We start from the raw sequence: 24566 nt of genomic DNA, 5'->3' as shown, positions 1-24566 counted from the left end.
TGTGTGCCAAACTACAGCCAAAGAGCAAGAAATTCAATTCCATGTTTGATTAATTCATTACTTTATTATTGCATTATTTTATTAAACCGAACATGTAATCAGCTGTCCGTCCGGCTGTCTGTGTTTGGCCAGCCCGAAAGTGAACTCACCCCATTTCCCCGAGGTCATTGGGCAACTGCGAGCCTGCGCGGCGGTGGAGCGGAGGAGCGAAGCGCACGGGACGGAAATTGACTCCAGGGAGGGCAAATTAGTGGAGCTGATTGACAAAACGGGCCACCCGTTTGCATTTGCCCCAAGGATGCAAAGTGGGTATGCGTGATTGCCGAATGAATTTTACATCAGACCGGACCGGCCTGACGACCCCGGGTGCATCCGGTAGAGGTAGCGAACGGGAAAGAGAGCAAGAGCCGCGCGCGTTGGTGCGCTTGTCCGACACGGAATCAATAACCACTTTCCAAAGGGGATTCTGTGTTTGTGTGTGTGTGTGTGTGTGCTTATAAGTGAGCGCCACTTCTTGGCCCTTCGTGTGCTGGGAGCCGTGTGTGAAACGTTCAATTGCGTACCGTGCACACACTTGAGCGAAAGCGGGCTGTGTTGCCACGGGTAGGAAAATAATTTCGTACTCCAACCGTAATCATACGGCATGAAATAAAACTGATTTCAATTAGCCGCACACTTTGCGCACTGTGTTTGATAATGCAAAGTGAAAAAGTTCAGCTGAACAGTGAACAGTGTGTTGCAAATTAATTCTTGGCAGGACAATCAGAAACAATCGCATTAAAAATAGTACCAAAATAAATCTCAAATACAATCAAAACGCCTCTTGCTTTGAATAAAAATGATTTTTTCGACTCGAATGTTATTCAATTCATTGCTCATTTAGAGAGAAAAGATTGAAAACTTTAAAAATCTTAAGAAGCCAAATACATGGTCCTTAAATTTGAATCTATACGTTCTTATTCACATTATAGAAATGCTCATACGTGTCACAACACAAACTGTTTCAACCATTTCTTGAAAAACTGAATTATTAAATTGATTTTGTTTTCAATTGAATAATGCATAAAAATTTACTTTTTCTCAAAAAATCAATCAATACAAGTCACTAAACATTCACGCATTCGCAACACAACTCAAGCACGAGCTTAAGGCTTAAAAGGAAAGAAATAATTTTGCACACCTTTTGGTGCTGCTAGCTTTCGCTCAGAGCCCCATCCAAACCATCCGAACGACATCCAAGTTCAAGCTCTCGGCAAATGGCCTTGCATTGAAAATCTAACCTTTTTCGCACCAACTCCCTCCCTCACTGGCCCCGCCACTAGTCTCGTTGGTGTGGCATTTGCATACTGTAACGAACACGGTGAGCGAAAAACGTGCACAGCGTGTGTAATGTGGCGTGTGTATGCGTTGTACTACCAAGGGGTCACCCCAAAAAAAATCCGTCTTTAGGGAGGCGAAATGCTAGAAAGCGTTAGGGTTCAAACGCCAACCAACCAAACGGGGAAAGAACTAAAAACACAGAAAAATGTAGCCAAGAAATGCCAGTTTTCAGTAACCGTTTCGGCAAACACAATCCAATTTCAAAGTGCAGCAGAAAACGGCCCAAAAGGATTACCCTAGGACGAAGGGACGTGTGTAAGTGAAACCAAAACTTGACCTCTGCCGCAAGCAGCACACAAAAGCACCCTGCATCAAGCGCACGGAGGTTTGCGAAACGCACCACAGTGGATGACGCTGAGCCTCTTAAGGGCCTCCGTGCATGGGAAGAGGATAACATTTTACACCACACTCGCAGACACACGCTTAGGTTAAAAAACAACAACAACAACCTCCAAGTGTTGTGGCCGTGCTCCAAAAGTGTCGTACAAGTGAATGGGTAAAAAGTAAAAGTACCATCATCACACCGAAACCGTGCGCGCAATCCACACCACCAATAGCTTGAGCACGGATAATGTTACGAGAAGGACAGAGAGAGAGAGAGGGTGAGCAAAGCGGGTGATGAGGGCGATGAGAAAGCTTTGTGCATAGTAAGAAGCATCCGAGCATAACTTTCATTTACATATGTATGGTGAAATAGTTATGTACCGTGTAGGCTCCGGCTGGGCAGAGGGTTGGCCACGTTTGGGTTTTGGTTCGTGCCGTGCATGCAAAGTGCACTCGCACTCGAAATAGGGGATCATCCTACGCTCCCATGGCATGGCTTTTCCTAAGCATGTGCAATGTGGCCACCCATCACCACATCGGAAGCAATGCGCAGAGAAGGCTTTCATTGCCGGCGTTTATTTTGTGTTTTGTTTATTTTGTCGTTGTGCTGTTGCTAGCTGACACCCGTTGACACAGGCGAACGACTGTGCTCGGTGGTGTACGCATTTTGACCGGCAGCACATTTTTCCTATCCGGTGGTTCTGCTCTAGGAGCACCCACTCGCAAGGAGCGAGTTTAATGCATGCAAGGAAAGGTTGCTTTTACACGCAAGCACACGCAATTGCATTATAAATAACGAAACTAGAAGGTTTTGTCAACGCTTTGAGGAGGGAGATACTTTAAAATTTCCTCTTCACGTTAATGCTATCTACAGGAAAAGCATCGCCAAAAACACCTGCCCCTCCCAGGCAGGTCGTTACTTTTTGGTGGGTTGTGAAAATGTATTCTCTACAACCATCCACTGGTCTCTTAATGATGCTTCACTCCATTCTAAAATTGGGTTAATTGAATCGTGGTGTCGATCATAAATAATGATATTAGTGTGTGCGCGCGTTTACCTTTTTTCTATGTTTTTTTTTTGCTGTTGTTGCCTCCCTTGCCCATCCCTTGCGCTTCTCTTTGCTCGCTTGCCTATTGCGGCGAAACCCGCCGTTGAACCTTGTTGCAGGCTGGGCAAAAAACACCCACAGACACAGCCACCACCAATCGATAAACACGGCGGGCTGCTTATCGTATTCATGAAAAGGTGAAAAACGTGCCCGATGCTGTCTGCAGGAGCATATTTTGGGTGCCATTCGCCGTCCTCCCCCCCGACTGCCGGGCACGCTGACACCGCGGCCCAAGCGCCATCGTGAGTTGCTAAACACAAAAAGCCGAGCAGCGAGCAGAAACGAACCCGAATGGATGCGATATTTATAGTTATGTGCGTTTTTATAGGGGTAAAATTGAAAAATAATAATTTAAAGAAATATCTTTATGAATACTTAATGGTGGACCTGCGAGCTGCGAACAGTGTTTTGCCAGTGGTGGACGTGACACAAAAGGATGAACCTCCTTTCGCTCGCACCCCCCCCCCCCCCCCCGCTTAACAATGATCCTTCGTTCTTGTGCTGAAGAAATAAAGCAAAATCGAGGTTCAACAGCGGGGTGGGAAGGGCACGAGCCAAGAGCATCAAGGTACGAAAGGGTAGCAAAATTAGACCGTGCGAAGGGGCAGGATGAAAAATCGAACCTTACCCGGTCGCGCACGGTACACGCCCGGGCGGCTTGAAAGGCTGAGTTCATGCTGAGTGGAAGGATTTTCAAGCGGCGGAGAAAAAGAACCATCGCTGGATTTTCTCGCAGAACAAGCGACAGAGCACAGCTGTTTGCTTTAGGCGGTGCACTTGACGAGAGGGGACGAAAGCTAGAAGAAAGGGTTGGCAGAAAATCCGATAAGCTTTAAGGCGATTCCCATCTGCGAGGGGAAAACAAAACCAAAGGCTTGAGGCCGAAGCCAAAAAAAAATGCAGGAGTGCCCACGAGTGGGTTGGAAAGCGCACGCGAAAGGATTCGCTATCGCTGAACAGGCTTCTTAAAGGACGCTAGCTTCCTTCCACCCATTGCCACCCAAGCAGTACGGCGCAGATTGTGCTCGCTTTTGCTTTCTTTGCTCGGTTTACCCACTTTCGGCTGGCTGAGTGCGGGAAATTCATTTTGTATTTATAATAATACCACGCTTACGGATTTGGGATGGTGAAATAAAATGAAGACACCGCGCCAGTGTGTAAATGCAGCCCGCGCTTAGAGAGCGCGCAGCGAGCCGCAGGTTCGACACATACAGTCGAGCATAAAATTACCAATGACGCCGCACGTGAAAGGAGCTGAGAGCGACCTCTTGAAACCCACACACACACACACACACAAAGCCCGCTACGAGAGAGCGTAACTCCGGCTTATTTAGCTGACTTTTCTTCGAGCTCCTTCAAGACGAACCACCCCATTCACTTTCGAGTCTTTCGTTAAGGCGAAATAAAGCGTTGCTGTGAAGAGCAGGGAAAACGAATAAAAGCTCGGGCCGAGCAGCCGTGGTTTTTCATCTTCCGGGTGGATGGGGAGTGTAGAGTGCACCGCTCAATGGAAAGATTTTCACTTTCACAATACAAGCTGACGCACTGGCTTACTACTACACTCTCGCTCGGTTATAAAGTGCTTCAAGTTCATCTTGAAGCGCAAAATAGCACTGTGTGAAGTCCTGCCTGTTTCTTCACGTCGGTGGCAGCGGTTTTGTTGAGCTTTGGAGAACAAAAAGAAAGCAAGCCGTTTGAAATCTAGCACGGCGGCGGTTGCTTTTGCAAGGAAGCATATGCCCTTATGCTATTTAAAGCCAAGGCCAGCTGGAGTGTTTCAGTCGTTGCTAAAGTGGAGTATCATTGACGGTTTTCGATCCGGCTGGGCAAGCGTTGGAGCGATTTTGTTTTCTGTTGATCGCAGAAAGCTTCCAATTCGTTGCAGACAGAACACACACGTGGCTGAAGGTCTCTTTTAACGTCAAAGGGATGGCAAAGCATACAGTTTGCATGCCTTTTTGTTGGAGGTCAATAGTGTCTTATTAGGCAATAATTAGGCTTTATTGAGATCTTTGCACATTAACTGCTATGAATCTTTTCCACCTGTCACAGGACACATACATTTATTTAAGCATCAGATGCTTTGAAATCAACAGTAAAATAAGATAAAATCACTAACAATAAGAAGAAGGATAAGCAAAAATTAGATGTAATATATTTACATTCACATAAAAGTTACTCCAGCATGTTGTAGCTTTCCTATTACTGCAAAATCGCTCACAAAAACTATTCCCGCTCACGATTCCAGCAATTTCAAACACAATTTTTAAACATTAAACTGGAAAATATTTTTGCAACCCCCTTCCTCCTTTACCTCCACCAACCCCTGTGGATTCCCATGTTGCGATGGTTGACCATCGACATGCCAAACACGTAATGTATCCGGCTTCCGATCGTGACGAAACCGGTACCGAATGCGTCGCAACCGTGCTGCAGCAAAGGCCGCCCCATGCCGGCCTCGACGCCACCCACTCAGTGTTTGTGCATTTTTTATGCATCATTATGCGCTTCCCGCGTGTGTGTGTGTGTGCGAGTAAGTTTATGAGCGCATGAGTGTGAGCGCTGCCTGCATCCGCTCGGACCAGGCCATCGCAGCATAATTTTGTGCTGCTCGAAATTGCCACCTTACACCGCCGGCCTACCTTCGCCTCATTTGGCCGGGTATCAATTTTCCGCTTGTTAATTTGATGAAAACGATTGAGCTCGCGTTGCGTTCTTTGTGGGTGCATGTATGTGCATGTCCTCTTTTTTTATTATTATTTTCGGCTCAATTTTATTCCCTCTGCTCGTTGCCGTGCCGAGCTCATTCCTCACAGGCCATTCGACTTCAATTACACTCTATTTTCCTCCGCCGCCGCCGCTGCTGTGACAGAGCGCCGTAAAAATATTAATAAATAAACCAACCCCATCGAACGGTGGCCATGGTTCAGACACACACACACACACACATACACAAACGCAGGCAATAAGTTTTCCGATGTGGTAAAGAGTTTCAATCACAGCGCTCCCGCATTCGGCGTACCGCTTCTCTTCCGTTACCCGCTGCGGAACGGGACCGAACCGGGCGTCTGTTTGGCAGCAGTAAAAACGCGAATTCACTCGCTGGTGGACGCTTTCGGACGACCGCAAAAACGGGCAGCGAAGGGGAAAGCAAAATTGCCTCCCTCTCGAATGCAACAAGAATATTTTGTTTATTTCCCACGCAGTGAATGTACTGGCTGCCTGCTGCTGCTAGCTGCTACTACCGCCTCTCCGTCCAATTCCGTTAAAACGATATAAAAATCGAAAATTTCATCAATAAATTATCGCAAAATGAATGCGTAATGTGGGCCGCTTCCCGGGTTCAGTTCGTTATGTGTTTTTTTCATAGTTTTTTTTTTATTCCCTGTTTACTTCTACCTCTGCTTCGCTGCTTGTTGCCCTACAAAGAGAGAATCACTCCAGTCACTATCCGACGAAAGCGACCGCTCCTGGCCGGTAAAGGTGTCGATTTTGTGAACCTGCGCCGGGAAACGGTGAGCATCAGCTTCGGCCCTTTCGCTGCCTTTTCCGCTCCACCAGCACAGCGTCACTTTACTGTGGCTACACGTTTTATGGTCAGTTTCGGGTCTCACATGCCGAGTTGGTAAAGTTTTCGCTCTGAAGTTATCATCAAAAACCTCAAGTGAAAAAAGCAAAACAAAAACGTCGCCCCTCGCAAGAGGAAATTGGCCGATTGAATGCTCACGCGAACGCGCGCAACACCACGCGCATCGCACAGCCGGGCGGGTGCCGGGTGAAAATGGGGGTACGCATAAAATATTTAAATTAACATATTTTCCAATCATAACAAAATTGAAATTGTATGAAAATTCATACCCCGTGAATGCTAATAATAAATAACAAAATATCTCTCATTCCGCACGCACCAGCAACCGTGCGGTGGCACATTCCGGGGTTGGTACCAGAGGCCCCATTCGCCACCGCCCCGCGCAATAGGCCTGTGCGGTTTTCGGTGCACATTGTGCTGAGAAAAGGCGCAATAAACGCGGCCTAGCATCGCTCAATCGGCAATCGGCACTTTCTTCGGCCGGCGAAAATGGACTCACGGCATCACATGCGCACATATGCCGGCCGTTCCAGTTCCGGCACGGCACGGCCGTAGTTCGTGTTTCGTAATAACACTCTCGCACGTGTGGTGTCGTCGTGCGTACCAGCACCCTTCATTGCAGCGATCGCACCCTTGCGCGCCATGCCTGAATGCATGATATTTTCAATATAGGATTTTTATTATTCCAAAAAGGGTTTTTTTTGGCGGGGAGACCCGGCTACAACACGTGCCATGCTGACGAGTGCATAGCGATGCGACTCTCATAGTACAGCTCAGAACTTCCACTTTAGTGCCAACACCGTGATCATCATCATTATCGTCATCCAGCAGCGGCGTTATCGTCATCGTTACCATCATCATCATCCGAGGCGAGAATAACTAACTTCAACTACACTCCAAAGGCACTGGGTTTGGGGCAGGGACAGAAAAGGCAGGCGAAAGGGTTGTGAAATTCCTGAATTTAAATTTCCCAAATTGCACCGGCGCAACGGTGAATGGATGCAGGTGGATCGAGCTCAACCAACCAACGCGCCAACCGCACTGACGAATGGACATTCGCGGTTGCCAAAATAACGTGCCAGCCAAAAATAAATTATGCACCAAAATCGAGTGCCCGACGGGTGCAGTGGACGCGAGTCTTTCTTTTTTTTGTATAAAGTGAGGTTTGGATTTTGCAATGGCAACGGCGACAAGTATGCACCCTTGTCGGGGTGAGGGCGAACCAGCACCGATCGATGTGTGCGATGTGTGCTCGATGGATCGATCGTGTGCATTCCGTCCGTAGTTGGACAGAGGAGAGGAGAGAGAGAGAGAGAGAGAGAAAAAAACAACCGTATGAACATTTTGCACCATCACTGGCACCGATGCAGTGGGTGTGTGTATGTGTGTGTGTGTATGTGTGTGTGTGTGTGTGTGTGTGTGTGTGTGTGTGTGTGTGTGTGTGTGTGTGTGTGTGTGTGTGTGTGTGTGTGTGTGTGTGTGTGTGTGTGTGTGTGTGTGTGTGTGTGTGTGTGTGTGTGTGTGTGTGTGTGTGTGTGTGTGTGTGTGTGTGTGTGTGCGTCTCTGTTTACTTTATACCGGCACGCTGGTGGATGGGATTCATACTTCAGTTAGCTCATATTTCCAACTAATCCTTCGTCAACGATTTCGGCACCCGATGTGGAGAAACCCGAACCGTTGGTGGAGTGGAGTGGCTAAGGCAATGACATTCAAGTCGCCACCCCGATGGTGCCTGGCGGGTTGGCTGCAGCAACGTGCAACGTGCTGGAAATTGTTGGGAAAATTCTGGATAGCGCGCTACCTGACGACCTGCTCACCAGGCCGCAAACACGTTGCGCTCTCCAAAATTTGTTGGGGAAAGCTACCGCCCGCCGTATTGATGTGATTCGAAGCCAATGGTTGAGGATTCGCGTAATAACGGGAATGGAAATGCAGCACGTTTGGAGTGGTTTACCGGCGGTTGAACCTCGTTGGAGCATTGCACTATGGAGCAGATATTTGTTTTCCGAGAAAAAGGAAAATTTGGAATCTTTTTGTTTTGTTTTGAGCTAAAATTGAATGGTTTACAATTGACACGCTAAATACGAGTTTTTGAGAGAAACCTGTTTAGTTCTATATTTAAGAGGGCTATCAAAAGGCAACTTTAATACAACTTTAATAAAATAATTATACATCACCAATTAGGTGCCTTTTTTGTACTCAAAATAGAAGAACTATAAACTCCATCTTTGTATTCTACAACGTGACCATTGTTCAAAACTGCTAGCACAGCAAGTATTCATTAGGAATGAAGCAAAGCATTTGAAAATACAAATCAATATTATCTAACTGTATCAAATATTGAACATGAATGATTAGTCTTTAATCACAAGTATTTAACATTACTCATTTTTAAGCGTTTCAACTGGAAAAGAAAAATGCAAATAAACATTTTGAATCTAGTGACCCGCTTAGTATGACCTTTATTTGCATAAAAAAGTTTCTATAAATATTTTCATTATAAACGCCCTAAGTATCCAGACAAAAGTCACAGGGAAAACTGTCCATCTCCAACACACTCTAAACTCCTGAGCAAACACTCTTTCTGTCAATGAACTTTTTTAATTTCACCTTCCCAAAAAAAAACAACAACAACAACACGCTTTCATGTCCAAAACTCCCGAGCTGCCCTAACTGGAACGTGTTGTAGGGCTTGCGCGATACAATTTATTTTGTTTAACGTGACAATTGCGACGAGTGAATTACACGTGAACTGTATTGGTCGGCGGTCGAAAGATAAGAGAGCGACAATCGGCGCATCCGATCGCTCGCAAGCTCGAGGACCACGATCGGCGCATCCGATCGCTCCTATTCGTGTCCTATCCTTCGTGTCCTATCCTTCGTATCCTATACTTCGTGTCCTATACTTCGTATTACATCGCTACCTACCTACACTAACTTAATCTTACCACAGTGTGACGCTCGAAAGTGGTGAATTCGGAAAAGCAGCCAGGAGCGCAACACCACCAGTGGTGCCGAACACCACACGATCCCCCTCCAGTGACGTAGTCACGCTTTTATATCTGCCGTCAAACGCTTATTGCAGACTCGGCGGTCTTATTCTTAGCGAAAATGAACATGTTTTTTCGTTACGGGGGACTTTTCCAGCGGCTTGGTTGCCTTAGTATGAGCTTCACACTCAAAAGCGGGTTTGAGTCGATCAATAGAAATTGATTCATTCCTATCCTTCATTTGAATGACAAAAAATTTTCTGAATCTTCGAACAACGGTATATGGACCGTCATAGGGAGCTTGAAGTCCTGTTTTGACCTTATCAACCCTGACAAATACTTGTCTACAATTTTCTAGGGCTTTAGGTATGTAGTTGTTCGTATTATTGTTATCTTTAGGGCTCGATGGCTCTACGGATTTGAATGCTTTCTTTAAATCAACGATTAAGTCAGATGTATCATCATCGATTTCGTCTCTAGATGGTACAAAAACTTCTGCAGGTAATCGGAGACTTTGACCGTAGACCATTTCTGCTGGGCAACCTCTGATTTCATCTTTATAAGAAAGACGAATGCCGAGAAGTATTAATGGTAACCGAACTGTCCATCGTGGTGAGTTCCCACTAGCTTTTAAGGCTTCCTTTAGCCGACGGTGGAAACGTTCCACCATACCGTTGGCTTGTGGATGATAGGCAGTGGTTGCAATATGGTGTGTGCCCAATAGTTTGGTCAACTCCTCGAATAATCTTGAAGTGAATTGTCTTCCTCTATCTGTCGTAATTCTTAACGGACAACCAAACCTAGACACATACTGTTCCACGAAAGTTTTGGCAACAGTAGCCGCAGAGATGTTAGTTAGAGGATAACACTCTGGCCATCTGGTGAAACGATCTACTACTGTTAATAAATATATTTTGTCCTCAGATGGAGGTAAGGGTCCAACAATGTCCATATGAATATGGTCAAACCTTCCCTTTGGAAGTGAAAAAGATTCCAAAGGTGATTTTGTGTGCCTAACTACTTTAGCTCTTTGGCAAGCAGAACATGCGCGAGTCCAATTAGCTACATCTTTATTTATGGCTGGCCAAAAATATCGATCAGTCATCATTTTCCTAGATGCTTTTATGCCAGGATGGGAGGCATTGTGCACACCATCGTATGTTTCCTTACGTAAGGATTTCGGGACGTACAGTCTATTTTTCCCCGTAGAGACCTCAAAATACAATTCTGTGTTGTTTAGCAAAAGCTTATCAAGTTTATAAGCAGAGTTTTTATTTTTTTTATTCTCCAATAATGTTTTCAATTGTTCATCAGTACGTTGACATTCAGAGAAAATTTTGTAATCCAAGTTACTAATTGAATCCGTTTCTGCCACACGCGAGAGAGTATCTGCAACTATGTTGCTGTCTCCTTTGATGTATCGAATGTCGCTTGAGAACTGAGAAATGAAATCTAAATGACGATTTTGTCGAGGTGATTTCTCGGTTTTTGACGTCAGCGCTGTGGTGAGCGGTTTATGGTCAGTATATATAATAAATGACCTGCCTTCTAAAAAATGTCTAAAATGCTTGATGCTCAGCACGATTGCCAATAATTCTCTATCGAACGTAGAGTATCTTTGTTCGGTTGGGGTGATTACTCTAGAGAAGAATGCTAGTGGTTGGCAACTTCCTTCAAAATGCTGTTCCAGCACCGCTCCCACGGCGAAATTAGATGCGTTCGTGGTTAAAGAATAAACTGCATCGGACCTTGGGTGTGACAGTATCGTAGCTTTTGCTAGGTCTGACTTGACCTGAAGGGCCGCTTTGTCGCACTCCTCCGACCAGTCGAATGTCTTTAATTTCTGCTTGGTGTGCTGTGCTATCAACTTGTACAAGGGTCTCAACGTATTTGAAACGCTCGGTAAGAAACGGTGATAATAGTTGACCATTCCCACAAATCGCTGTAGTTGTTTAACCGATTTTGGCGTTGGGAATGTTTTTATCGCTTCTACCTTATCCGCGCATGGGATAATTCCATTAGCTGAAATTGTGTGGCTTAAGAAATTAATGGTAGATACACCTAGCACACACTTGGACGGTTTAATTTTTAAATCGTATTCTGCCAGCCGATTGAACACTATGCGCAAGTGCTCAAGGTGCGTTTCCTTCGTCGAACTGGCAATTAGAATATCGTCAATGTAGACGAATACGAAACTGAGGTCATTGAATAAACTGTTCATGAACCTCTGAAATGTTTGACCGGCATTTTTTAAACCAAAAGGCATTCGTAAAAATTCGAACATGCCGAAAGGGGTAGTAATGGCCGTCTTATGTATGTCCTCTTCTGCTACTGGGATCATATGATATGCTCGTACTATGTCAAGCTTTGAAAAAAAATTGCAACCCTGCAGTTGCATGGTAAAGTCCTGGATGTGAGGGATCGGATACCGATCTGGTGTCGTAATGGCATTAAGCCTTCGATAATCCCCACATGGTCTCCAGTCATTGTCACCCTTCGGCACCATATGCAAGGGTGATGACCCTGGTGATGATGATGGGCGACAAATTCCTAAGTCTACCATTTGCTGAAATTCCACATGCGCGATTTTTCGCTTTTGCGGGTCAAGGCGACGTGGCTTCGCAAAAGGCAAAGGGCCTTTGGTTTCAATATAATGAAACACATTATGACATACTGGCTTTCTGTAGTCCGGTGGTTCTACCAAAGATGGAAACTGGTGTAGAACTCGTCCGAAGTCTCCTGCTTCAAGTACAAAATGTTTAGGGGAAGGAGTATCCACAAGTGCCAATGATCCTATGATCGCTAAATTAGTGGTCGAATCAATTAGCTTACGCCCTTTGATATCCACTAGTATTCCGGTTTTGTATAAAAAATCCGCTCCTATTATAGGACGATTTACGGATGCTATGATAAAAATATGGGTAAAAACTCTTTTGAAACCTAAACTTACTTGAATCAGCTTTGTGCCATACGTCACTATGGTACTTCCGTTGGCTGCTTGCAAAACTAAGTCTGTAGGTTTATGAGCTTTACCAGCTAAATGAAATGGAATGACGGATACATCAGCCCCTGTGTCCACTAAAAAGGTAAATGATGTCATCATATCATTTACGAACAAACGAGGAGAAGTACTATATGCTCTAGGGAGATCCGCCAACTCCCGTGAGCTTCTTAGTTTTTTTCTTCCTCTGAGTGTTTGACTCGTGTTGTGGAAAAATTACAGGGCTTAACACACTTGGTTGCTCCGTTACCGTATCTGTAATGATACCAACAAAATGGTTTCCTATCACGAGATGGACTTTGGAAATTTCTTCGTTCTCTAGAGAAGCTGCGTCTATGATCACGATGTTGTCGTTGGGAAAGATTTGACATCTTCTTGATCATGTCGCGTAGTTCGCTTATTTCACGCCGGATTTCATCAGACGCTGAATCGCATGTAACTCTAGCACGAGTATTCACTTCGGATAGTCCACTAGATTGTGTGCATTCCCATAACCTGTCTGCTATCCGCAATTGCTCAGCGTGATCTTTTGTATCAACTGCAACTAAGGCTACCTCAATCGATTTAGGCAGTCTTGACTTCCACAATTTCCTCACAAGAGTTACGGAAAGATCGGTAGAATCCCCAGCTATCTGTAGCATGTATCGATAGAAATCTGATGGAGTTCTATCTCCTATCTCAACATGATATAACAATTTTGACAATCGTGTTTCCTCACTACTTGTCAACCGTTTTAAAATTTCTCCCTTTAAGTGAGAGTATGGTTTTACCGGGTCAGGACTTTTCACAATGTCCAGCACCTTAGCTAATACTTCCTTGGACATTGCAGCGATCAAATATGTGTATTGCGTGCGCTCCCGTGAAATTTTTGAAAGCTCAAATTCCGCTTCTGCTTGAGCGAACCAAACCTCTGGAACGTCCTCCCAAAAAGTTGGTAACTTCGTAGATATACGCTCTACCCCCAGGGGAGGATCGCCCGGTGCCGACACCTTTGTCGTTCCTGCCGAACTTGAACTCTCCTCACCCTTTCCTTCGGCACCAGCTTTCAAAGACATCACTCTGTGGTTTACAAAACCAATACAAAGAAATCTAACCTGTTTTCTAATTCACTACACGCACTTAAATTTTTAAATGTACCAAGGATAAAAATGACCTATAATACTGATCGCAAAATTCAGTTCAATAAATACAAGGTTTTTATAAAATGCAAGGAAAAATTCAAAACGCGTAGTATTTCAGTATAATTTATAACGAAGAAAATGTGAAAAAAATACTGCGCTAAATTGTATACGATAAAAATGTACTAATGAAATTGCACGTAAGAAATTGCACGTATTTTCTCGTAAAACTCGTAAAACAACGTTGCACTTAATGAAATATTTACTTATAAACGCACCGAAAAAGAAAAAAAAAAAACACGCGTCGTATAAAACGCATAAAAATACACTGAGTTTCTGGCACAAGTATCACCGAATGAAAAATAATAATAATAATAATAATAATAAGGAACGGGCTCACCGGTTGTCGATCGATGAAAACTGGATACAAGGCCGCTTTCAACACCGCGTGGCTCCGAAAACGCGATGGCGCTACTACTTCCAAAACGCGATGGCGCTACTGCTTCCAAAATGCGATGGCGCTACTGCTTCCAACACCGCGTGGCTCCAAAAACGCGATGGCGTTACTGCTTCCAAAACCGCGTGGCTCCAAAAACGCGATGGCGTTACTACTTCCAAAACCGCGTGGCTCCAAATACACGATGGCACTACTGATTCCACGGTGGTGTTTCTGGTCACGAACAGCGACAGTGATGCTCCTTACGGGAAATCGGGTGGCTTCCTCTCTACCCCTTGGTCGTGTGGTTTCCGTGCTTACACGGACACGTTGTCGAACTTGTAGCTCTTGCAGATGAAAAACACGATGACAATGGGCTCTCCGTGATCACAGTATCAAACGTGATATATGTGATCGTTCTGCTTATCTCGTGACCACAACGCACGGTGGTGGCACTTTGTATCTACTGATGTCAAATGCTGTACGGCTCCGGGAACTATGATGCTGGCCGAAAACCCCAGGGTACTCCTTCAACACAGCGATGACGTGGGCCCGAGAAAAAAATACTCTTACGGGACGTCGTTGGCTCCGAAAACGGAGGGCTTCAGCAGGGCACTCACGGTGAATAGTAGTCGATCGACCGAACAATCGTGGTTGTGTAATATTATCCTACTGGATACGGCGAAACCACAAATCGCGTCGGTGATAGATTTCTCCTTCACTCCAAAATGCGCTTCAAGCACACGGGATAGCGATGTACCGGGACAATGGATTACGTCGGCGGCAAATACTTAACCGATGACGGCGACGGAGAATGTTCTCCTGGGCGATTGATCACGACAGCAATTTTTCACGTTCCGCGATTTTGATCACGTCGGGGTCACCAATGTAGGGCTTGCGCGATACAATTTATTTTGTTTAACGTGACAATTGCGACGAGTGAATTACACGTGAACTGTATTGGTCGGCGGTCGAAAGATAAGAGAGCGACAATCGGCGCATCCGATCGCTCGCAAGCTCGAGGACCACGATCGGCGCATCCGATCGCTCCTATTCGTGTCCTATCCTTCGTGTCCTATCCTTCGTATCCTATACTTCGTGTCCTATACTTCGTATTACATCGCTACCTACCTACACTAACTTAATCTTACCACAGTGTGACGCTCGAAAGTGGTGAATTCGGAAAAGCAGCCAGGAGCGCAACACCACCAGTGGTGCCGAACACCACAGTGTTCACTCTGCGCATAGCGCGTCAGCAATCATTTCCCCCAAAAAAAGGGACCCCCTTCATTGCACACCGTGTCTCCCGTCCGTTCCGTCTCCTGCCACTCCCACAACCACCGTCAGCACCTTCAAGCCCTTAACGAACGGGGGGCTTGGTGCGATTTTAATATTCGGCCGCACCGAACCGTAAACGGGGAATTTTCACGGCTCGCGTCTCAAGTTCGCGCCTGAGTTACATATTTAAATTTCAAATGAATCCACGTTGTCAAATAATTACGTGTCCTTCGCCGTTGCACCTCCTTCCCTGCGTGATGGTAACTTGGGGAGGTGGGGGGGGGGGGGGAGGGGAATGGAGGAGGTTCGGTGATCCTTCGTTTAAGGATTTGCACCGAACGATGTAAACGCGCCAGATGGAAAGGGGATAGAGAGCGTGCGTGAGAAGAATTTCACACACGCGCTTACTCCATTTCCATCCATTTCCAGGAAGTGTCACACTCCACAGCGGGCAGGGGACGGGGGGACTCATTTTTCGGGCTGGCAGCTCCCTCGGGCGGGTGGTCACAGTAGCAGGCAGTTTGGGGGCGAGAGCTTACTGTTTCTCAATTTGACACACATCGATGGCGATGGCGATTGGCATGATTAAGGAGAAATCAGTTCATCATAAAGCAGAGATGATGAAACCCTCCTCGGAAAACCCGAAACCCTAGTGGCCCAGTGTGGCCTACGCGCGATGATGATGTGCTTATGCTTTCATCACCAGCCCTTGAAGACTTACACTCACCGCCTCCTTCTCCTCCGGTGGATCCAAACACAGTCATTATCTCCGGCTACATCATCGTGATCTGTGGCAGCACGCTGGGCGCGCTGTGTGATACCGTGACGGCACGTCGTGCGTGCCAGTAGTGGCAATAGAACGTCATCATACGTGAGGAGGAAGAAGCGAGAGTTACTTTAACGGCCAAAGTAGAACAAAGCGGGTGGGCAGGCAAAAAAAAAACTTCCATAGAAACAAGGCCCGTCAGTCACGGACGGATGATACACCATGATTAGGCAGTTTCTTGCGGATTCCTGCAGAATCTGGTCCTGACTTTGTTGTCGGAGTGTGTTGTTGTTGTTGTTGTTGTTTGATATGATGTATTTTCGTGGAAGAAACAAAAAAAAGCCTTTTTCTACAATGTGTGTGTGCCTGTTCCGGTATGTCAACTTATCACTTGTTTTATCATAGTTTACTTCAAACGGGAGCAGCACTCCGGTTCTTGGAAAGGAAAGGCTTCCGTTGTTCCAGCAGCTCCTACATACTTTGCTTGACGCGTAATGGGGGGACAACACTTGGTACGGGCGCCGGCACCCGTTTGGATGTGATTATACTTTCGTTTTTTTTTTTTTCTTCCCCTTCTCCTGGTTTCGTTCATTTTCGGCTCCATAACTCAAGCGAGTCGGCACCACAAATGGCCAACGCGTCTTACCCGTACCGTTGCAAGGCCCGTGCCAACGGTTTCCCTTCCGACCGGTTGGAGTAAACGCCGAGGCAAAGGGATCATGTACGATGACGGTTTGCGTCGACGACGACGAAGGCGACGATGCCATTTCCCATACACCCACATTCACCATCCTCTTCTACTGCTACTCGACATTAAATTAATTTAGGCGTCTCAAACGGAGCAACGGCGCCCACGAAGGAAGGCATACTTCAGTTGCACCGAGCTTCTTGCCTGCCACGGTGCTAGTGATGGTGCCTCGCTCACTCCCGCTCCCGCCCATCAGTCGCTTGTTTAGTCAGCATATTTTAGAACAAGTCTTAGCACTTTTGTACCTAATGCCACTTACCAGGCAACGAGCAAGCTTTCGGGTTTCGCTACGTTCCAGTCGTACCGCACGATTCTAGCTGGCTGGCAGTGTGGCTGGCTCAGCCTGGTCTGCGTCTGCTAGTCACCGAACCGTGCGCTCCAGGATATGCCTTCAACGCGGGCGGGAGCATACCCGAGCATCGGGGGCAATTTATACTGTAGCACCGTGCCACGATGGATGGATGGTGAACGGAAATTTCGCAAATGTGTTCATCATGATGAGTAATTTGAGCATAAATTCACTATTATTTATTTCTAATAAAAACAACGGTGCCAACTACCACCCCTCAGGACGGTGGAAGTGGTTCCGCACAAGGCTTGTGTAGTGTTGCCTGTACACGTCATATTTACAACCCCCCGGATTCTTGTGCTTGCCGTGCTGGCACGTGGTAAGTACAACGACAAAGAGCGCTAAATTACAACCCATCCCACACTACTAAGCAGTTGACGACGACGACGGTGACGATGCTGGTGCGTATGAGTTTATGCTATTTGACGACGTACTTTTTGGGGTGAGTCGTACCAATTCATTCTGATTTTACCACTCCCTCTCCTCTCCCGGTCGGTAAGCTTCACTGGAGCAATATATGCTCGTTTCCATTCCCCCCTGTCCGGGTGGAGAAGGAAAGCAAGAAAAAAAACAACAATAACATCCGAAGCAAACACGGGCAGGCTTTTGCATAAGCAAATAAAATTAAACATAAATTCTGTGCAAATATTAGCCAAGCATAATGTGTACACCCCAGCTCCCCGCCAGCTCCGTTCCCCCGTCGGTTAAATGGGATCGTTACGGGTACTCGTTGCGTTCGCGTGTGTTCATGAATAACGCTGTACCTACAGTGTGCGTAAGAATGTGCCGTCCGTTGTCTTTTGGGTGGGAGAACAAAGTGCGGCAGAAACATGTTGAGGGTTGGTATTTTTTTTTTTCATTCTCATTTCCGCTGTTGAGGCGTATGGGTCAAACCTCAGCAGGTGGTAAGGTTTGGTACGCTACCTTTGGTCTGGTTTCCGTGGTCTGAGGTGCGGAGTACTTAACACCAATATGAATGTGGATTATGTCGGTGTACACTGGCCGTTGGTTGGTTGGCCGTTGGTTTTTGAATGGACAGGAAGAATTAGACAAGTACACACTGCGCGACTGTGGCAGCCGAGACGAGTTTACATGGTGTGTGATTGAACATCATTGCTGTACATTAATATGCAGCTTGCTGGAATATGCTAACACAATTCGTTAATGGGCAAACAAATAGACGGAATAGTTTAAATAGTTCAGTCGGAACTATATCTACAGTGTTGTTTTGAGATAGATAATAATTTCATACATTTGGAGTGAAGAGCAGGCAAAGCAAAAGCATATTTTCTCATCACAAGCTTTTGTTCAATCAATACAAAATTAACACAAAAATCGTATGTTAATATTTCAATAATTATTTTAATAAAACTTTCCAATATAGCATTCAAGCTACATTCTTCAAGTAACTACAGTCGTTGCAACCAACGTTTTGGCTCTAAGGCATCAAGTTTTGATAGTGCGCATCACTTTTTGATTCTAACGCACCTATTTTTGTCTCTTAAAAGATTCATAATAAATTTACGAGTTAGTTGAGCAGATTTATGAAGAGTTTTATTTGACATTACAAAAACACAAAAAATCGTGTTCTTTGATTATATATTGTGAAAATAATAAAAAAAAATATAAATTTCAAAGCCATTATTGGCACCTGAGAATACATGTCAACTTTTTTCAATTCATTGAAGTTTCCAAAATTGGCATAAGGATTGAAATATTTCAAATTCTATCATTTCTATTATCAACTACCTAACATAAATTCTATCATTTTGGAACAAAAAGTTTCAGGCATTACGTTAAATTGTGTAAATAAACGATTTATAAAGTCAGAAATTGATGCCTTAGAGACAACATAGGTTGAAGCCTAAATTTAGTGGCAACGACTGTAAGCTGAGGTACTATAGAGCCCATTTGTAAATCGTTCAATAACGCCTCAAACAGTTAAGGTGAAGAATAGCAAAAGATTCATGAGTTCAAGCTCCGAATAAACCGTGCCCCCATGCCTACTGACTATTGGCCCATGACTGACTATTCTGCTATGGTAACAATAGGTCACTTAAAGCCAAGCTCACTTCACTAGTGGTTACAAGCCAAGCCTTGAACCGACAACTGTTGTTGTGCCTAAGAAGAAAAAGAAGTAAATGATGTTTGTAACAATAAATAAAAGAAACACCAAAAACACGTTCAAATTTTTCCTCATTTGTTGTTTTTTTTTTGTTCGGAAATTCGGAAATAAACGACTCGAATAGCTTGAATGTGTTATTTAAATTATGTTCCCTGTAATGAGTATATGGGCCTTGAGTCGTTACTATAACGTGTTTTGAGGTAATTACACGATTCAACTTACACTAAATTTGTTCTAACTAGATTCACGGTACGCAGAAGATGATTCTACATTCCTGCCCAACTCCAAGGTTAAACCTTAACCACCGTCGTTCGCCTTACCTTTCCAGAGAACAGGACACTACACCCGTGTGAAAGACCAGTTGACAGTTTAACAACGAAATGCTTTCTTCGGTCTTTTCCCGGCCGTAACCGTTAATGGGGTATGGGGTTGGGGCTTTATCATACCACCATGATAATGTATCTGTGTGTATGTGTGAGAGTTTATGTGTAGCTTTCACATACGGGTCTTCTCGCCGGCTCGAATATAGGCCGTGGTGGATCGAAACGGAAATACCCTGCTACCCCAACAACCAGCTGGCTCACTTCCCAGCCAAACCGTTTCCGAGCCCCAGACCCCTCCCCCCCTCCTTCCTTCCCTTACCGTGCGCTGATTAGCGTAGTCATTTTCTCCCTGCTGCTTGAGGTATTTGCCTCGGTCATCACCTACCCTGTATCCTCTTCTCTCGCTGGCCCCTGTTCCATCCATACCGGTCGGTACTAATTGTTTCTTCAACATTCTGTGGCAGCTTCCTGGCCGCGTGCGCATATGGACCCCGCCGCTCCACGCTGCCTTCACGAAACCGCCGGCGAGCGGGTTCCACCACCACGCGAGCATACAACATGCATTAAGATTAATTTTCTCAGCGTTCACTTCCGTCGTTCCCGTACGACCCGGTTCATTTTAATTTACTCCGAAAACCTGCCCTGAGTGTCCCTCTCTCTCTCTAGTCAGCCTCGAGCCTGGAGCCCCGAGCAGCCCGAGAAGCGTTGCAGAAAAATGTCTCACACAACCATACCTGCTAACTCCACACAGGCCTGGTAGCGCGTTCCTCGGCTAAGTAGAGTCCCTTCTTCTGCTGCTTCTCCTGTCGGAGAAGCGAAACCAAGAACGCTAACGCACACGGGGCAGGCTGCCTCGCAACTAGCGCGCGCACACACTACTGAACTAATTGAATTTTCCTTCGACAAAAATCATATTTCATTGTGTCGGTGGCACTGCCTTTGCTGCTCGGTTCCGTACCAGTCATTGTTGCTTCCCGGTTGCTGCGTGCCACGGTGCGTGATACACGGGCCTGGTGCGATCTGAGATATGAGCGCGCGCGCTCCGCGTGTGGGTGTTTCTATTGTTATTTTGCATATAGTACACATAAAACAATACAAAATCCGCCCCCAGCTTCTCCGCACTTTGTCGATTAAATCGTTGCTTCGTATCCTCCATCCCTGGGTGGAAAACCTCGAGCCAGAAGTCTGCTGGTTGGAGTTAACTTGCCGGCTTACTACCGTTTTAGCATCTCCTTGCCTTGGCAAAGAAAACCAGCGGCACGCTGAAAGGAAAACTTGTCCCCATGCTTGACTGACAGCGGGATGGCGAGTTTGTACCGTTAATTTCCTCTCCCCATCAAACACACTCCACACTCGGGGCAGGCAGGCAGGCAGACAGCGACAGCTTCCCTTCAGAGAATGGGAGGAACCGTCCATGAGCTGGGAAGATGACTTTTGTTTTCCAAGAACAAAAGCACACTGGAAGGTAGGACGCGATAATAACAGTGCAAAGGAAACTTCATACCGAGAAGCCAGGCATGGCAGGATGAAGTTACGGTTAGGTAGATTAAGAGCAAAAACAGAGGATGCTTTAATTTTATGACAGGCAGGGTTGGTTGCGATGGGATCGCTTTATTGTCCCGAAGCAGAGCTGTTATTGAAAAACGCAAAGAAAAATGGTGAAATTTAGCAAGTGAGTACGGTGCAGTACACTACCAACATCATTACCCGGAGTTCTTGTGTATAAATGATACAGCACATTTCTTTAAAAAGAAAATTAACATGTTTTTCCAACAGTTATCGCACTCCGTAACTATTTAAAATCACTCCAATACCCGTCCCAAATCAAACGAACTGTCCTTAATCGACCGTCAGCACCCGAAGCCCACACTCACTGGCAATGCAAAGATAAGGCTTTGGTCGCTCCCGCGCTGGTGTTTTGGGTGGAGGCTTATCCGGGATGCTGCTCACTGTAATAAAATGAGATTTTATGGCACGCTCCCCCATAACACACACTTTACCGGCGAGCCTTTGCCGATTGTTGATTGCCGTTTTCAAAACGGATGCACACCGTTACCATCACGTCGTGTTTTACCGTGGGCATGGAGCATCCCAGAAACAGGGCTGGCGGCGCAAGGCCGCAAGACGACCCTTACCGACCCCCAAAAACCCGTAAAAGGGGTTTGCTTTTCATGGCAGCAAAATGTTACCTTTGGTACCGAGACCGGAACGCATATTTAAACATGGCCTGCCTTGGAAAATCCGTCCCGTTGTGCATGACCTTGACATGGCTGGCGGGGAAAGGGATGGGGGAAGGATTTCCGGTGAATTCCTTCACATCATTATGCCTTATCCACAACACATTGGACCCCACCGACTATTCGCCACCATGACACCAAGGGTTTGGGCCCGGTTTTGCAGCTGAAGCGCCACCCCTCGCCTCGTCGAAATGATTCCGTAGAGTTTTCTCATTATATTGTTTAAATTTTGATTTTAATATTGTTTGTAATTAGAAAATATAAAAAGCTTACGCAAGGTGGCAATAAAATCTTTTCCTCAGCTTGGCTGTGCTGCTGCAGCTACTACAGCTGCTCTAAACAGACTTGGGTTAGGATACGAGCCGGCGTTGACGTTAAGGGAGAGAGGGTTGTGAAAACGAGCACAGTGCGGCAAACGGGGATCATTTTACACGTACTCAGCGTAAAGCCTAACCGGAGCCTAACCGGTGGTTTTTACGATGCTTAGTAGTCCCTGGGACGGGAAAAATCATTTTCATTGCCTTTTGGTTTAAGCAAAAGCTATCATTGAGCAGGGAAGAGAGTAAGCGAGACTCGAGACGGTTGGTTACCCTTTTGATGGGTCTCTGTGTTGATGCTGAACAGGGGAGGAGCAAATGCGCTAATCTTCTACCCACGGAACCGAACGGGCCCGTAAGTGTTGCAAAGTAACTCGGAGTTACCCGAGCGAAGCAAACATAATTACGATGTTACGATGCAGAAGTGAGGTTCATTTTTTACTTTTATCTTTAAAAAACAAAAGACATCCAATTCATGCTTGGCCAATATTCTCTGCTCATATATTTTTGTTTAATTTTTTAAGCATCTTTCTTGCTTGCTGGATGACGAGTATTTGTGATGAATTAAGCAAAGCTACTGCAATGTTGGTGTGAGCTAGATGAAGCGTGAACCAGGGCAGTGCTGCTTCAGTAAGAAAGATACCAATCATCGGTGTGAATACTCACGCAATCCATAACTTGGATCCTGTGATGCTTTGGAACTTACCTAAAAGAAAAATGAGAAAAAGGAAAAGTGTTAGTTAAAAATGTATTGATGTAACAACAATGTAGGAGTTTTGTAAGAATGATTAACAGCGGCAAAAGAGACGAACATTGGAAAATATATCTATTTTTATACATCTATTGAAAAAACATGTTTTGTTGAAATAAATACAGAAAAGTTTTTTTTGTATTAGAAGAACGTGCTCATCATAAATCGAAGCACATGTTGTCGCTCAAACCAATTATTAATTGCACATTAAATACCACCACTACCATCTACAGAGAGCATGATTCCTAGTTGCCATCAACTAGAGCGTCATATTCCATCTCACCAACCAACACGCGGTAAGATGGTTTGTGGTTATTCAATTAGAATCCCTTAAGGATTTCACGTCTAATTTATACAACACTCACCATCATCTACAGGGACCGACAACGATGCGTATTTTGTTAAATAAAAGCAAAAGAGAGCAGAATGAATGAAGCCCAGACACAGTCACACAAAACTGGAAGCGAAAGCGAAACCCGCTGCCATGGGGAAAACTCGCGAGCAGCAGTCCGTGGAGCAGCTTCCCTACTCGCCCTGGAAGAACTCGGCACGGAAAGCATGCCTGCTGCTGCTTTTTAATAATCTTTCCCATTTTGTCTGCAAATCGGTCATTCTTTGTGCGCGCCGAAGCACGCACGCCTTTAGACTACTGGCGCGCTTGTCCGGGGGCGCGCTCTGGTAGAAAAAGTTTTTGCCCACAACGAGCCAAGGGCAGAGCGAAAGGGGCCGCACGGGTGTCGCGTCGGTGTCCTGCACTACTGATCTTCAAAATATGATAACGAGACCTAGTGCCGGGAGGAAATCCCTGGGAACCTTTCGCGAGTTCTGTGCTTCCCGGGAAATTCTGAACTGCCCACGATTCTACACCTTGGCGGATGGTTCTGGGATGATGACGGATCAAGGGAAAATTGAGCATATTTTTTCCGTACCCGTTTTCCTCCAGTTCTTAAGATTTTTGAGTTTATGTGTGTGAGTGTGTGTCTGTGTGTGGAAAATCCCTCATACTATCGCTAACATTATTTCACTACTAAAACTTCTTTTTTCTTCTCTGCGCTCCCGTTGATGTCCAGCAGTACGCTTTCGCAATGTCCGTGCAAATAGGGAACATTTTCCAGCATTTAGTGGTTTTTGCAACGACTTGATAAATTAAAAGACATTGTATCAACCGCCATCATCGTTCGCAATGGCGGGCACACGGCCACACTCACAGTCACTCGTTTCTTTGTATAACTCCACGCTTTGCCGGGCGTCCACATTGCCCACCCCGAACCGACGAACATTACTTTTCGCGCACTAGCGGTTTGTCAAGCGACTGGGAGTTTTGGACACTCTTCAGACTCGTCGACAGGTCGCTGCCTGTTCCATTCTTGTCCGAGAAGCCGAGGACTCGAGCCGTTCTTATCTTTTGCAATCCACAAGTGCTTGAGCTGTTTCATTTTTGTCCGCTTTGCGGGAGAATTTAATCTTTAGGATGGTAACTCTTCTGGACAGATTTGTTAAGTGGCTCACAAGTACTATAGCACCGATAACAGAGGACAGCAAAATGGTTAAAGGATTTTTATTTTACTTTTACTTTACTCTCACAAGTAGAAATTACTCAGAATTAATATCAGGTACTGCTCAAAATTATAGAAATAATTTTTTTTTTTAAGTTACCCAACCAGGCTATGCGTTTATTCTTGCAGAAAAGGTTCAACGCGCATAAGTTTCCACTCGAATTTTACG

General features: G+C 45.5%; 1 protein-coding gene across 17 annotated transcripts in view; it reads right to left on the bottom strand.

Moving 5' to 3' along the window:
- Positions 1–24566, bottom strand: part of LOC121592988 (RNA-binding protein Musashi homolog Rbp6) — a 621310-nt gene that overhangs the window by 197209 nt on the left and 399535 nt on the right. For 4 of the 17 annotated variants that reach the window (XM_041914990.1, XM_041914987.1, XM_041914988.1 and 1 more), the window contains exon 3: positions 22757–22796. The exons of the other annotated variants lie outside the window; for them this stretch is intronic. In XM_041914990.1, coding sequence (XP_041770924.1) covers positions 22757–22765 — 9 coding nt within the window. In that variant the 5' untranslated portion in view covers positions 22766–22796. The remainder of the gene's footprint in view (positions 1–22756; positions 22797–24566) is intronic. 17 annotated transcript variants of the gene reach the window in all.

The sequence above is a fragment of the Anopheles merus genome, chromosome 2L (assembly GCF_017562075.2).
Source record: "Anopheles merus strain MAF chromosome 2L, AmerM5.1, whole genome shotgun sequence".
Taxonomy (NCBI): Eukaryota; Metazoa; Arthropoda; class Insecta; order Diptera; family Culicidae; genus Anopheles; species Anopheles merus.
Note: the sequence above shows the minus strand (reverse complement) of the source record. Positions and strands in the feature narration are given on the sequence as shown.